Consider the following 16,464-nt stretch of genomic DNA (forward strand, 5'->3'; position numbering starts at 1 on the left):
CCTTATTAAACAGTGTATAGGTAAGAGTGGAAGGATAGTTGAGGATAAAATAGGAAGAAATTTGAATGAGAATTGATTAATGAAACCATTAGTACTTTATTGTTATAATTATTTTGGGACAAATTTAAATCCTAAAAATACAATTATTACGGGATATATGTATAGTAATTAGGAGCTCAAATTAAATGAGTCCCGGTCACTGAACTTGTCATGTTTACACACGCGGTCATACTCCCTCCGTCCCATAATAAACGCGGTTATGGATTTTAGTGCCTAATTTTAACCATCCGTCTTATTTAAAATACTTTTATGATTAGTATTTTCATTTTTCTTAGATGATAAAATATAAATAATACTCTATGTGTGACTTAACTTTTATTTTCTTTTATAAATTTTTCAAATAAGATGAACGGTTAAATGTTGGACACGGCTGCACTTATAATGCATGGGACGGAGAGTACCTTTCATGCATGCTACTAGCTAGCTAGGCAGCTCATTGAGTTTCATCATTTTCCAAAAGATTAGGTGAGGACAGAGCTTAGAGTTGGACCACTTCAATTCATACGTACTAGGCTGTATTTATATCCAAAGTTTCATCCAAACTTCAGTCCTTTTCCATCACATCAACCTGTCATACACACATAACTTTTCAGTTACATCATCTCTAATTTCAACCAAAATTCAAACTTTGCGCTGAACTAAACACAGCCCTAGTAGTACATGCTCTGCAGCCCACGTGCAATAGTTCAAACAATTTCATTGACCTTGAAAGTTTAACAATAGAACTGCACAATTATTGGTGGAAATCTACACCTGTAACTAAAAGCCAAGAGATTCATCTTTTAAAATGATATATTAAAGAGTTTATTTTTTAAAATTTTACTGGGGTAGAAAAAAAAATCTGATCCGGTATTAAAACTAAATATTATTACAACAATATGTTTATCACCTATTTTTCCCGGTTCCAAATATAAGTGCGTAGTTTTAGAAATTTAGGCATTTTTCATCTTTGGAGACCTAGAAATATTTATGCATTTTTCATATAATTTGAAGGCATTTTTCATTGTTAAGATAGTTCAAAAGGAGCCACTATATTTTTTTGAGAATAACAAAGTATTAGTATAACCCCTATAAGTATCTTCGAAGACTAGGCCGGCAAATTCTTGAGATTGACGAAATAACAGGCGCCTCATGAGCATCTTCGAAGACTGGGCCGGCAAATCCTTGAGATTAACGAAGTCACCACAGGTGCCTCGCTGTCGACGGGTACGTCGCCTACCACTGAAAGCACAATGCCGTTAAATCCTGGAAAATTCGCTCCCAAGGAGAGTCAAACCCAGGACCTCAGGTGCTACTGAGACTCTTGTAACCACTAGGCTATAGCCACTATATTCGTTTTGAAGACCTACAAATTACTGTATTAATTAGATATAAACAATAAAATTAACACTTTGATCGTATGTGTCAAAATTGTAATTATAACACTATAGATTGATCAATGATAGTTGTCTAGGATCTAGGGAGTCACATGTTTGTTATGGAGACCAAGTATAATGTATTAATCAAAGAAAAATAATAAAGTCACACCATTTGTAGGCTCAAGTTTATTTTTATCCAATCCATGATTAACTATTAGGAGTCAATTAATTTTGGATCACTCTTGTAGTCTTGGAGATACTCTTGTTGTGCCTTAAAGAAACCCTAAAATTAAACTACAGCCAGTTGCACATGCAATGCAAACGCTATTTTATTGCATACTCCTTCCGTTCAAAAAAAATCCACTCCCTCCATTTCATATTATAAATCGTTTTATTTTTTTCTAGTTAAACCATTTTAAGATGTTTGATCTAGTTTAGAAAAAGAATGTAGTAGTATTTTTAACACAAAGAAAAAAAACATATTATTAAAATATATTCAATGATAGATTTAATGAAACTAATTTAATATTTTAGATGTTGCTAAATTTTTTTTATAAATTTGGTTAAGTCAAAGTTTGACTTAGAAACAAAATTAAACGACTTATAATATGAAACAGATGGAGTAACTTCTAGAGATAATTGTGGACAATTTTTTTCGAGAATTACAGAGTACAACGCAGTAACTCACAACGCACGCACGTAAATCCTAGCCCTATGAGCATCTACTATGACTGAGGCGGCAAATCCATCAGAAATTGATTTTTTATGAAACAAAAATAGTATTTACATATACAAGTTGCATTCCAGCTGCCCGCCGTCTAGCCTACATATACGCTCACATGCTTCTCAATATTACTCCATGGATCACATCGATCTCTCCTCGTCTTCAGGAGAGTTGTAGACACGGCCTCCGGGCCTCCAAAATTTGCTGGGCGGCGGCCGGCCATGGCGGACCTGGCGTTGAGCACCGTGCACGCGCTGCTGGGCGTCATCCGCAAGGAGGCGGAGCTCCTGGGCGGCGTCCGCGGCGACGTGCAGTTCATCAGGGACGAGATGGAGAGCATCAACGGCCTCCTCCGCCACCTCGCCGGCACCAAGGAGCGTGCCAGCGACCACCAGGTCCGAGCCTGGATCAAGCAGGTCATGGAGCTCGCCTACGACTCCAACAACTGCGTCGAGAGGTACGCGCGGACGCGCTCCGGCCGCCGCCGCCGCAGGGGATTCCTCGGCCGCCTCCGCCGCGCCGCCCGCCTGCCGTGGGCGATGTGGGTTCGCCGCCGTGTCGCCACCCGGATCCGGCAGCTCAAGGTCCGTGCGCGCGAGGTCGGCGAGCGGCAGCAGCGGTACGGCGTCGCCGTCCCGGCCAAGAAGGACGGCGCAGCAGCAGCAGAGGACGACGGTGACAACAAGCGGCCGCTGGAGTACTCGAGCATGCCCCGCAAGGTGGCCGGAGGCGGCGATGCTTCCCGGCGACGAGCCGCGGCGATCGTCTCCGAGTGCGGGACCGATCACATGCTGAAGGAGTGCACCGACGAGCTGATCAACTGGGTCGACATGGGAGTGGCACCGGACGGCCGCTCCGGCGTGGAGCTGAAGCGGCCGAAGCTCAGCGTCGCGGTCATCGTCGCGCCTGACGCGGCGGACGGAGCCATTGTCGTGGACAAGGTGTACAGGCATTACAAGCCGATGCTGCAGCCACCTTCCTCCGGCTCCGGCACGCCGGTGACGGCGGCGGCGACGTCGCCGTTCAAGTGCAGGCTCAGCGTCACCCTCCGGCGGCCGACGAATCTGATGGAGGTTCTGATGGACATGCTCCGGCAGCTCCAATCCGAAGGCTGTGTCGAGTCCATGGGCGACGACGTGCAAACATGGGATCTAGACACGCTCAAGGAGAAGATCAAGAATTCACTGAGGGGGAAAAGGTTGCTGCTCTTCCTCACCAATGCGGACTACCTCGACATATGGTTCCCGATCGAAGAGGTGCTCGCCTCCACTGACTGCGACCATGGAAGCGCCGTGGTGTTGTCCTCCAAGGACAGGGAGGTGGCCAACAAATTGATGCCCCCTCTGATGAACACTAGTACCATCTCTGACAACTCGAACAACGGAAGTGCGAGCGCGGCAGCGGCAGCGGTGGAGGTGGAGGTGGAGGAGGACAAAGATTTGGAAAGCAACAATTCCAAGTCCAAGTCCAAGTCGAAGCTCCCTCTAATGAAAACTGTGTCCTACTCCCATGTCGATTTCCACTACAAGAAAGCTAACCAACTGATGCTGCAGCTAACTAGCAGCTACAACACCAGCGATGCCATGAAACAAGTACTCACCAGGTGCGACACGGATGACTTCTGCGCCAAGGTCTTCCTCCATGCCCTGCACAACAACCCAAACCGGACGGCGGATGAGCTCAAGATCTTGACGGAAAACCTCGCACCGGACCGATGCTCCAACGACCCCTTGGAGAAAAGGGTCCGGTTGGCTGCCTTCTGCTACTATGGCCTGCCTGACCGCTACAAGAATTGCTTGTGGTACGCGGCTGCCTTCATCCGAGGGAGCTACGACATCCATAGGGCAAGCTTGACGAGGCGATGGATCGCCGAGGGGTTGATCATCAGATCAGGCCAGCCGACCGAGCAAGAGGAGGCTGAGCGCTGTGTTGACACTCTCCTATCTCTGAATCTCCTCATCCCTAAGGAGCGTGAGCGCGGCGTAATTGAAGGCAAGGTCAAGACCTGCTCCGTCAACACTCCGGTCATCGACATAGTCAATGGGAGCCGAAGCATCAGCGCAAGCACCGTCGACGACTTCCTGGATACTAACCAGCTGCCGCTTGACCTAGATCTCCACTTCTCTGTCCGCAATGGGATCAGGATCCGTCAGCTAGACGCCATGGATGGCTCCACTATGGAGCCACGGCCGCCCGCACCCAAAAAGCAACTAGAGAGCGTTATGGAGTTTTTGCGGAAGTTGCCATCCTCGTCAAGGCTGCGCCTCCTTCGAGTCTTGGATCTCGAGGGTTGTGGTGTCATCATCACCAACCGCCACCTCAACAACATCTGTCAGATCCGCAAGCTCAAGTACCTTAGCCTGCGTGGTACCAATGTTGTATGGCTTCCAAAGAAGCTCCACCAGCTGGAGCTGCTTGAGACTCTTGACATCCGACAGACCAGGGTACGCGTGTTCGAGTCGACGCTGCCAAAGAGCCTGAAGCATCTCCTCGCCGGCCGCGTGGACTGCCTCGGTGATGATGCCGTCACGGTCAAGTCAAAGGAATCATTCTCCACAGTGCGTATGCCTAGCGGCATCCCTGCCGGTGACATGAGCAAGCTAGAGATACTATCCCATGTTTGGGTCTCTGACAGTGCCAAGGAGCTAGACAACCTTGGCGAGAAGCTAAAGCAGCTAAGAAAGCTAGGCGTAGTATTGTGTGGCGGTAGCAAAGCCAACTTGAAGGATCTCTTCGCTCAGATCAATGAGCTGCACACAACACTCCGATCGCTGTCCATCCGAATGAAGCCGGTCGGCAGCTGGGGCTCCACGGAGGCAGTCCTAATGACACCTCCATTGCTGCTCGAGAGCTTGCGCATTTGTGGCGTCAGAGACTGGCTGCCCCGCCGGATGAAAGAGCTCAACAACCTCTCCAAGCTAACCCTCCGAGACACTCTCCTGAACGAGGACAACCTTGCTGTCCTCGGTGCGCTCAAGGGCCTACGTTGTCTCAGGCTCCGCTACCACTCCTTCGACTCTGGCGGTCTCACCTTCAGTAGTGACAGCTTCCCCAACCTCGTAGGTTTGGTCATCGAGGACGACATGCTAGTGACCATCACCTTTGCTCCTGGAACAGCACCCAAACTTGCCAAGATCATCTGGTCATTCCAACGGATGGAGTCCCTGACAGGAGTTAAGAACCTTCAGAGCTTGAGACGCATCGAGCTTAACCTGCTGGCAGGAAATGGTGCCACGGATGATTATCCTCAGTTGAAGCAAGAGATCAAGGAGCATCCCGGTAAGCCTGTGCTTGTTTGCCAACTCATTGATCCAAAGAAAGGGGGTCAAGTAGCTAATCGTGCCGTTGGTGCTGCTACTACCTAGCCAGCTTAATTATGAGCTGATAGCTATCTACTCATCCATCCAAAAAACCCACCCTAGTTGAGGATGGGACACAACATAGTACAACGAATCTAGACAGGTTTATTTACTATGTTGTGTCCCATACCTAACTAGATTGGGTTTTATTTGGGACGGAGGAGTACTGATGTTGAGTTGTTGATGCATGTTGTTGCAACTACAATGATGTGTAATAATTTCTAGATTGGTGTTTCAGTACTTGTCCTTCAATGTTGTTCATTTAATTTGTGTACTTGTGTACTGCATGCTGAGCACTGTTTGAGAGTGGTAATTTGATACATGTTTGTGTTTCCTTTTTTTGTCCTCTAATTCCCATCAACTTTTATGGTTTGATGTGTATTGTTGGAAATGTAATAATCACAAAGGCTTTTGAAAGGAACAATACTACTCATGTATCAAATTTGAGTTCTATTCTACAAGCACCAGCTTTATATTTTCCTTTGTTTTGCCCACAAATTTGATATATCTTTAGCTATGAAGGTCATATTTCTCACCCCCTCCCCCCCCCCCCCCCCCCCACACCATGCAAATCTCCCAACAAGGCAAAAAATTGGTGACATTGGTATGTTGCAATCGTACAACATCTTTAAAAATTCGTAGTTTTCTGTTGAGATACGTAGAACCTCCTTCAAAGGCATTTCACCAACGGGTGCATGTGATCCGGCTGGAAACCAACTACTTGCCAATTGTTTGAGGTTTAGGTATGACTTCACGGTTAAACTACTTAGAATTAATTTTAAATCCACCGACTTATAAATCATATAAGTTAAAAAGCTAGTACAAGCTAATAAGTCTAAGCCTATAAAAAGAGGAAAACCCAAAAATAATGAGCTTTCAGAAAATGACAGAAATCTTAGGAGAATTTCTGATGAACAACTTGTGTACTATACTCCTAAAATATTTGTTACGAGTGGGGTACCAACGTTCAAATTTTAAATACCTCCTCCAAAAAGATAATAATATTGGGTACTTTTATTTGATGGCAACTATGAATGAAACATTTGATACAATGAGTTTTTAAGCCTGAGCAAGATGAATGGACTACATAATAATAGACTAATAGAGATGTTATTAATTGAAAAATATTCGTTGCCAGTTACTATAAAGGTTTGTTTGGTTCTTCGGAGTGTAGCAATTTCCCGACGATGGTGGAATCACTCATGACAAAAATTACCAAGTTTCTCATATAGAGAATGGATTTATTTTAAATTAAGCGTAAAGGGTACGTAGTAATATAAAGCATTTTTTGCAATACATTAGTAAAAATCAGTAGACTTCATAATACTATGAAATTACTTTGGAAATAAATCTACGCATATGATACTCATATATCCAATTCTCAGTACTCATTTGAAAGTTTGACGGAAAAGCATATTTGTTTGCAGAGGAAGCAAGTCAGAAGAGATGATCGGAAAAAAAAAAAGAAAAGAAAAAAAGAAAAAGAGAGAGATGGACCAGAGTCTGTGAAACTTCATGGGCTTAGGATTTCCGAACGGCCCACAATGGAGCAGCCCACTAATCCAACAAGAGAAAGTTACGGCCCATCAACTCGACCACACCCTTCTAGTCCCCACATGGAAGACGACGCCGCGATTCTCGCCGTCGCCGGCCGCCACCAACCGGCGAATCCCCCCTCTCGCCGCGGCGGCGGAGGGGCTAGCGATGACCACCGCTCCTCACGGGCTCATCGGTAGCCGGCGGGCCGTGGGAGGGGAGGCTTCTACCGCCGTGGAAGAAACTCCGGCCGCCGCCTTCTGCCGCCGGTCACCTGCGGTAAGCTCCTCTCGCCTTGTGGGCTTTACAGCTTCTGTTAGTTTGTGGAAGGCGATGCAAACAATCTCTTGGCAGATTCGGAATGCGTATGTGATTTGTGATTGCCTCATCCGTATTATTCTGTCTAGGAGCATGGTAGATTGGTAGTTGCTATCGCCTGGATCTGGGGGGGGGGGGGGGGGGGGGGGGGGTTTCGTTTTCTTAATTAGTGAATTTTAGTTTGCGATATTTCAATTATGGATCGGGAAGTTTGATGAAAGAGAAGATGTATTTGGAATTTTGGATGTCCCTTCTTCTGTGCAGATCTGTAGAAACCTAGTTAGGGAATTCAGTACATGAACAGTCAAGAAATCAATCATTACTATACTTGTTGCTAGAAGGTAAGGTAGATAAAGAAGCTGAAATCAAAATAGTCAGTTTTGTGCTTTATACTACTTGTTGGCTTCTGCATATATATAGCAAGGCTCAGAACCTGCAGAAGTGTTAAATTCTATTTACATTCCTTGCGTGTCTGTTTCTGAACTTTGCAATGTTTGATAAACTAAAAACTCATGTTCTGCAATACTACTACAGGAATCTGAATGCTTGAGGTTGATGAACCAAATGGCATGTGCATTGCTTCGATGAAGGAGGCCACTGTTGTAATTGGACTAGAGTCACACGCCCACTGTAAGACCAGACCTTGTGTTTTTTTTTTTTAATTTTCTGTTTCCTTCTCCTTGCCAAACATGAATCCCAACAGGACTAGACAGACTAACAGAATTTCAAACTAGGAAATACACAGAGGACCAAATAACTTCAATCGAAATATCAAATGCATATCCATATTTGTTGGGGAGATTGGTTCTATACCATCGAATGGCTTTCTGTGGTCGACGAATATATATAAAAATGAGAAGAGCACAATGCAGTCACTCATAATATAATAGAATCAAATGTATAATACAAGCACTAGTACTGTTCATGCTCACGCAGGCGAATACTGAAAACACACATATGTCCAACACCACACCATGGCAAGCATAACTGGAGCAGTACACACAATCAAACACACAACTACATGGAAATCCAAGTCCAGACAGCGGACACCATAGAGGATTAAACCAAGCACTCACACAAAGCAGAAATACAAGCTAGCCAATCACACACACAGAGGAAGAGATCAAGTGCAGCGATGCATGAGGCTGAAAGAAGCTAGATGACCAGGGATTTTCCTTCAGCTGCATCTTTATTCTAGGATAAATGAATCCAAACACATACCAAATCAAGCTTCAGGTTGATGGGAATTGGCCGGGGAGTAGTAATTGCATGACTACTCATGAAGCTGAAGCTGCAACCTCAGTCACTTCCAGCTTCTTCGTGTTGATGGCTTGAATTGTGCTTGAAAACTGGACAGTTGGGATGTGCTTCCCTGATTAGTCTCATTTCAGCCATGTCTTCGTCTCCATTGAGCTCTAGCTTCTTCAGCTTGGGGAGGTGTTCAATCCCTGAGAGTGGAAGGGCATCAACAGAGTCAAAAGTCCAGATAATCATCTCGAGCTTAGGAGCCGCCCCGATGTTGACAAAGTCGATGTTGGTTATGTCACAGCCGTCAACAACCAGAGACTTGAGATGTTGGAATTCTTCCGTGTTGAAGGTGAGCTTGGTTCCAGTGTAAGACTTGTGCCGAAGCCTCAGGCAGCGTAGAATTCTAAGTTTTCCGAGTACTCGGATTGCATCTTCTCCCAAGTAAGTATTGCTCAGTGTGATCTTGGTGAGTTGGTCGAGCTTAGTGATCCAGCCTGGAAGCCCACTTGTGATGCCGCTGATGTTAAGGCTCTGAAGAAGTTTTGGAGGGGATACCAAAGCAGCCAGTTTATCTGTCTCAGGCACAGTGCCCTCACTTGTTGCCGGATGGTTGATCTGGATCGACAGGGTGAGGAGGCAGCCATGCAGTTCCTCAATCTGTTTGAACAGAAGTGCCAAACTACCGGCTTTCTTGCCATCGAGAACCACGCCCAGTTTCCTCAGTTGCAGGAGTTGCCCAATGTCGATTAAGTCATTAACATTGTTGAAAGCATCAACATGGGACAATATCTCCAGCCTTTCCATTCTTCGGGTACCACTGGGAAGCTCCATGGTCGCAGGGGACTCCTCAAACCCATGCGAGTTATTGTCGCTTCGGCTTGGAGAGCCCTTATTGCTGGCAAGCAAATGCTTTAGCATTGGAAGAAAAATTGATTTCGTGGCAAATGCCCTGATCTTGGTTTGCCTGATGTCCAATGTCTCCAGGCACTGCAGCTTCTCGATTTTCTTGGGAAGTTGAGTGACGCCTGTGTTCCTGAGGCTCAGGTACTTGAGCAGCAGTATCTTGCAAATATTCTTCAGATTCTTGTTCTTCAGGTCTGTGCAGCCTTCGAGATCGAGCACCTTGAGCAGCTGCCATTGATCAGATCCAGGCAGGGAATCAAGGAGAGACAGGATATCACTGGAACAAGATGGCCCTTCAAGTGTCACCCCACTGTTGATGGAAAACCGGTGAGCCAGATCAAGAGGCTGGCATGAGTCCATGAAGCTGCTTACATCTGTAGCAATGAAGTCGTGGATTTTTTGATGCATTGTGCAGGTCCTTATCTTGCCTGCAGCACTGGTTTCCCCTGGACGGAGGAACCCTCGATCGATCAGAGCGTTGAAGACGCGCTCGGCTTGATCTTCCAGCTGCACAGGCCTGCCGCTGTCCTTGTTAGCACTCAATCTCCTCTCAGTCACCAGTCCTTCGGCAAGCCATCGCCTGATGAGCCTCGTCCTCCTGATGCTGTGACCCTGAGGGAAGATGGATAGATACTGCAGGCAGGTCTTGTACTTGATTGGCAACTCGTTGTAGCAGAACATGAGCATTATCCTTGATGTGTTGTTTTTGTGCTCAGCTAGGGCCTTAGATAGGCCTTCCATTTCAGTCTTGGACCTATACGGATTGACGTATAACAGGTGGAGGAACATATGCAGTGCAAAGGCATGAGGATAGCACTCCTCCAAGACGTGCTGTATGGGGGCATGCTCACATTTGGAAAGGGCAAGTGCTCTCGGCTTGTAAAACCCTGGAAGACTGTAGTCCAAATTGTTGAGTTGTAATATGTGATGAAACCCCTCCAAGTAGTCGTGGTCGACATACCTTGTGGTCACTATTATCGTAGATCTAACAATGGCAGGGTGCTGGCAATGGTCAAAAAGTTCTTCCCAGAGTTGCACAACGTAATAGTAAACACAATCATTTTGAGATGCGAAAAATTCGGTAGGAGCAGCATCAATAGCCAACAGAAGGAACCGAATCTCGTTCCCCTCCGTACCTGAGCCGCCGGTCGCCGACGTCCCTCGCCCGGTCCTTGGGCTCCCGGATCCTCGTCGCGATGCGGTGCCGGACGGCAATGGTCCGCACCGACCGTGGAATCCGCCGCAGAAACGCCAATACGCCGCCGCCGCCGCTGCCTCCGCCTCCGACGTAGTGGATGTAGAGCTCGACGTTGCCGCCGCAGTCCCGGGTGAGGCCGGCCGACGATCTGCCTCATCCACGCGCGGACCTGGTGGTCGCGGTACTGGGCCTCCGTGAGGTGGAGGAGGCCGTTCATGCTCTCCATCTCGTCCTTGATGAACTCCACATCGCCGCGGACGCCGCTCAGCAGCTGCGCCTCGCTCACCAGCACGGTGGTCAGCCGCCCAAGCAGCGAGTCCAGGGCACCCTGGGCATCCATGGATCGATCGATACCCCTCGCCCCTCCGCCTGCAGCTGGGCTCTAACTCACCGGTATAATATTTGCTCGATCTACCGTAACTCTCTACTTCTCTTTTTAGTGTGGAAGGACGATTGATCGATGAACTACGGCAAGGTTTCTTTGCTAGGGCTGGTGCATGGCTGGAACAACTGAAGGAACTAAGTTGGAGTATATGGCATGTAGCATTTCAAAAACTCTTCATTGCTAGCGATCCAGACACTGGCATCGATCTACAGTTTGGAGTCAACTGGACCCTTTTTGCACGCTCGGAAAGCTAGGTCTTGGCCAGTCCAATTAATTAAGCTTATTAGTGGAATCGTATTAATTAGCTCCAAGGCCCGCATATCTGGCACATATCACGTGCACACAGTTGTTTATCACACACGCGCACACACACAGAGATGCAATTAATTACTAGTTATACTCCAAACTATATTTTCTCTCCACGGTGTTCCAGCCCAGTCAGGTACCGAGGACCGGGCCATCGGAGCAGCAAGCGGCGATGGCTGAGCTTGTGGCTAGCTCAGCGATGAGATGCACGTGACAGTGCAGCGGTATGAGGTTCGTGGTTTCAACTTCGAGGTCCTGTGTTCAATCCCCAACACGTTCACAATCTATTATATTATTAAAGGAATAGAAAAAAGAGCATCCACGTTCACTCTCATGGCCTAGAAATTCTCACATTAATCGGAGAAAAAGAAAAAGCAGAGTCGGAATTAAAAATAAAAAATATTAGAATAGGAGACTAGAGTCCATATAGAAATACAATTAGAAAATAAATGAAATTCGAAATTAAAAATAAGGAATATTAGAAGTAGAGTATGGAGTCCATATAGAAATACAATTAAGAAAAAAAATAGAAATTCGGAATTAAAAAATAAGGAATACTAGAAGTAGAGTATAGAGTCCATATAGGAATTTAAAACTAACAAAAATTCGGAATAAATATAATAAAATTAAAAGTAGAGCTTAGAGTCCGTATAAAAATGTAATTTACAAATAACTAAAATTCGAAATTAAGAAAAATATGGGAAGAAGAGTTTAAAGTCAATATAGGAATACAATTTAGAAGTAACTGAAATTTGAAATTAAAAATTAAAGAATATTGAAAGATGAGTTTATATAGAAATACAAAGTAGAAATAGATGAATTTCGGAATTAGAAAAAGGGAATATTAGAAGAAGAGACTAGAGTCCATATAGAAATACAATTTAGAAATAGTTGAAATTCGGAATGAAAAAATAAGGAATATTAGAAGAGGAGAGTAGAGTCCATATAGAAATACAATTAGAAAATAACTGAAATTTAAGAATTAAAAATAAGGAATATTGGAAGTAGAGTATAGAGTCCATATAGAAATACAATTAGGAAATAATAGAAATTCGGAATTAAAAGTAAGGAATATTAGAAGTAGAGTATAGAGTCTATATAGAAATACAATTAAGAAAAAAATATTAAAAATAAGGAATATTAGAAGTAGTGTATAGAATCCATACTAAAATTCAGAATAAACATAATAAAATTAAAGGTAGTGTTTAGAGTCCGTATAAAAATACAATTCATAAATAACTAAAATTCGAAATTAAGTAAAACATGGAAGAAGAGTTTAAAGTCAATATAGAAATACAATTTAGAAGTAATTGAAATTTGAAATTAAAAATTAAAAAATATTGAAAGATGAGCCTAGAGTCCACGTAGAAACACAATTAGAAATAATAAAAATTCAGAATAAAAAAAGAAATATTAAAAGACGGGTCTAGAGTCCATATATGAATATATATATATATAATTTACAAATAACTAAAATTTGATATTAAAAATAATTAATAACTAACACGTATATAAAATACAATATGAATATTATACATTAGTAGTTTCGTAAAGTTATTGCAAAATTTAAAATTATACAATGATACAATATATTTGAATAATACAATGAGAAAACATATATATGTTATTATATGAGAGAAAATATAATGATGCTAGCCGCACAATCTGCGCGGGCCACCATGCTAGTTTCTTATTAAAAAAAGTTTGGAGAGACGTATCTCCCTCCAAATCCGTCAGTTTTTTGGGGGTTAATTGGATCATACAATTGCAAATTTGCTATTTTAGATAAATATCATTACAATTCATCTATTTTATCCATGTCATTTGAATACGTGCAAAATTAAAATCATGCCATCGTCATAACTTCCATCTTCTTTCCCCAATTTCTTCTTTTTCTCTTCCCTCTCCCTCCCCCTGATGGCTGGCCACAGCAGCGGTCAAGACCAGCCATAACCCTCAGCCGAGACCGATGAAAACAGACGCCGGCCCAAGCCCAGCCGGCAGCAGTAGCCACGCAGGTGGTGTCACTTCGTCTGAGCTCCGCCCAAAACTGGTGTATTGAGAGAGATGGTTGCCTATGGGGTTGGATCTGGCGGCTAGCGCCACGGAGCATAAACAACAAGCAAGCTCGAAGCAGTAGGGCCCACTCGAAGCAAGCTTCATGCAGCGGCTAGCAATGGAGTTGTGGAGCTGTCTAAACCCAGCTCCACCTCTCTAGTTTATTTTGTGAGAGCGTTCCATTCAGCTCCGCTCCTATTTTAGATGGAGCTGAAACTGTTTGGTTGGGCTCCACCTCCAGAAGAGATGGAGCGGGAGCTGGAGCTGGAGCTGTGCCAAACAAGCCCTACATGTGGTTTCCCACTTTCCCTGTGTCTTAGGAGTTAAAACCGAACAAGCCAAAAGGAAGACTTTAACATAAGGAAAAAACCTGACCATTTCTTGATTTCTTTCCCCTTCTTCTCCAAGTCATGGCCGCAGTAGCCGATCGAAGACACGTGACGCTATGGACTCTGTCCAGGAGGACCCGGCCAACGATTTCAATAAGTTTCTAATTATTGAGCAGATGGCTAATCAAAGTTTAGTTGAAAATGGAATTGTATTATTCATGATAATTGTTTGCTTTGTTTCTAGAGAAACAATCGTATACTTATGTTATTATATATTTGTAGTTGTCAATCATTACAGTGTAGATCTCCTTCTCTATTCTTTTACTAGCAAGGTAATTTCTACTTGATAAAAAAACCAAAGTAATTTATAGGCAACAAGTTGTATTTTTAGCATTGTTTAATAATACAGCAAATATGCAGTACTCAATTGTGCGCAAGTGTACCCATCATAGATACTGTCTCTGCTTTCTTTTATTTGGCATTGTTTGTTTAAAATTAAACTAACCAAAGTCATGTAAATAAAAATGAAAGGAGTATTATAATATGTGGAATAGATAGCTAAGGTGTAGGGGACACGACGGTGTGACAACGCACTCCATCGAGCGCAGCTGTGCCCATCAACCATATAGAAAAGGAGTACTCCCTCCATATTAAAATATGCTTCCTCTGTTTTAAAATGTTTGACACCGTTAACTTTTTAGTACGTGTTTAGGACAAACGGTTAAACATATACTAAAAAGTCAATGGTGTCACACATTTTGAAACGGAGGGAGTATGACGCGGTTGACTTTTTATAGATGTTTGACCTTTCGTCTTATTTAAAAGTTTATGTAATTATAATTTATTTTATTGTGATTTGATTTATCATCAAATGTTTTTTAAGTATAACATAAGTATTTTTATATTTGTATAAAATTTTTGAATAAAACGAGTGGTCAAACGTTGGTTAAAAAGTCAACGGCGTCATACATTAAAATATACAGAGGGAGTATATACTATATGTATGTATGTTGTTAAAGTTACACAAAGTCATTTTTATTTATTAAATTACTCTAGTGCTTTGCTATTATACTACAATATAATTTGCATTTTTTTTACAAACACAATACAAATACAGACACTTACGATATGCACGCACTTACTCCTATAAACACGTGCACGTACACCCTACACATATAACCATAATGGCTTAATTATATATTTACGGTATCCTTGCACTACTGCCTCATGCTCCTGGCCAAGCATGAGATTTGTTTCTCTAACAACCTAAATAAATGTTGCTTTGAAACATATATTTATGGGCAGGGACAGGGTTAACCTTAGGATTTACCTCAGGCCCTGGCCAACCCAATTAACTTTGGGCCAAGCATGAAACTTTAGACCCAAAGCCATGGGCCACGTGGCCTAGGGCCTGGTATGCTCCTATTTATGTGTCGGCTTTGTTAATATCCTACCAAATGTTGATATTTAAATGTTGATAGTGTTAAATATTGAGAAAATGTTTGCCTGTCAAATTTTGGTAGGGTATGTGTTTCTTGATCTTATCCTCAGATTTGTGCAAATATAAGAGATGTATGTGTATTGCCTTCATTTGGTAATGCATAATTTTGGTAGGTCGGCAAGCCAAACTAACCAATACTATCGGAGTTAATTGAGCTTCCCATAAAAAAGAGAGAAAATCGCAAAAGGTTATACTCCCTCAGTTTCTTAATATCGGAAACTATTTAGCTTTGAGATTTGATAATTCGTTTTCCAATATTTATAAACACTAAAAATTGATGCCACGTTATTAGAAGGGGTGTATCAATTTCTTTCGCTTTGGTCTAACAATTTGAGGATAATTATTATCGTTAAGTTTAATAAATAGATAGGTGAAAAATTACCGGTTATTAATAAAAATAGAGATGGTGTTATAATCTTGTGAGAATCAAAATACATGAATAAAATGCACATAAGGTTATTAACAACTTGGACCGTTCAATTGATAACCTCCTAATACCTCTCACTCGTTCGGCCCAGAGGACTGTTGTACCTGCTGTGGCTATAGCAACAATACCTACTACCTAAAAGACAGTATGATCGCTACAGAGGTTATGCTATACAACCGCAGTTAAGCTGTGCCAAAAAGACATACTATTTCAAACTTTCAATCTCAAATCACAACATCTTAATTCAATTAATTGGTGGTCGGATTATTTGCATTATTTTCTTACAAGAAAAGTTACACGTCTAATGTTGGATTCTTCCAGAGCAGTGTGTTTGAAAACCCCAAGCCATCCACCATTGACCAATGCCACGTCCTGCCAAATCCTCCTCTCCGTGACATGTGGACCCAGCACACTGCTGTTGACAATAACTATGGCTCGGTCGTTTTCTTCTCGCACCCTCCACCTCCCCTATTATAGCGTGTCGGACACTGACTCCTCCCCTGCTTCTTTCATAATACCGGAATAATTCAGGTACCCAATCACAAAAACACCATCTCTATATTCATAACTGGACACGTGGCAGTTTATAAATGGGCAGGCGCCAGGAGATTTATCTATCTCGTGGATAAATTTACAATATTGCAGTAACACGGGGTGTTAAGTGCAAAGTAGCCGAGACCCAGTCAGTTACGCTACCAATTTACAAATCACCCCCTCATAAATATATTTTTTAATTCCCACTTACTCCCCCGAT

At 43.2% G+C, this 16,464-nt stretch overlaps 1 protein-coding gene and 1 pseudogene across 1 annotated transcript; one reads left to right on the top strand and one right to left on the bottom strand.

The window, feature by feature from the left end:
- The first annotated feature begins 2,363 nt into the window (after positions 1 to 2,363).
- LOC127755851 (disease resistance protein Pik-2-like) lies at positions 2,364 to 5,507 on the top strand. The gene is made up of 2 exons (XM_052281478.1): positions 2,364 to 2,591; positions 2,721 to 5,507. The coding sequence occupies exons 1-2, from the start codon at positions 2,364 to 2,366 to the stop codon at positions 5,505 to 5,507; spliced, it is 3,015 nt and encodes a 1,004-aa protein (XP_052137438.1).
- Positions 5,508 to 8,338: 2,831 nt separating this feature from the next.
- LOC127755852 (disease resistance protein PIK6-NP-like) lies at positions 8,339 to 11,724 on the bottom strand (annotated as a pseudogene).
- Positions 11,725 to 16,464: the final 4,740 nt, after the last annotated feature.

The sequence above is a fragment of the Oryza glaberrima genome, chromosome 11 (genome assembly GCF_000147395.1).
Source record: "Oryza glaberrima chromosome 11, OglaRS2, whole genome shotgun sequence".
Taxonomy (NCBI): Eukaryota; Viridiplantae; Streptophyta; class Magnoliopsida; order Poales; family Poaceae; genus Oryza; species Oryza glaberrima.

What these genes read in the sequence shown, in the direction of transcription:
- LOC127755851 (XM_052281478.1), top strand. Translation starts at nt 2,364, where the DNA reads ATGGCGGACCTGGCGTTGAGCACCGTGCACGCGCTGCTGGGCGTCATC. An exon ending in CCTACGACTCCAACAACTGC is followed by an intron (nt 2,592 to 2,720) that starts GTCGAGAGGTAC and finishes CGGATCCGGCAG; the next exon opens with CTCAAGGTCCGTGCGCGCGA.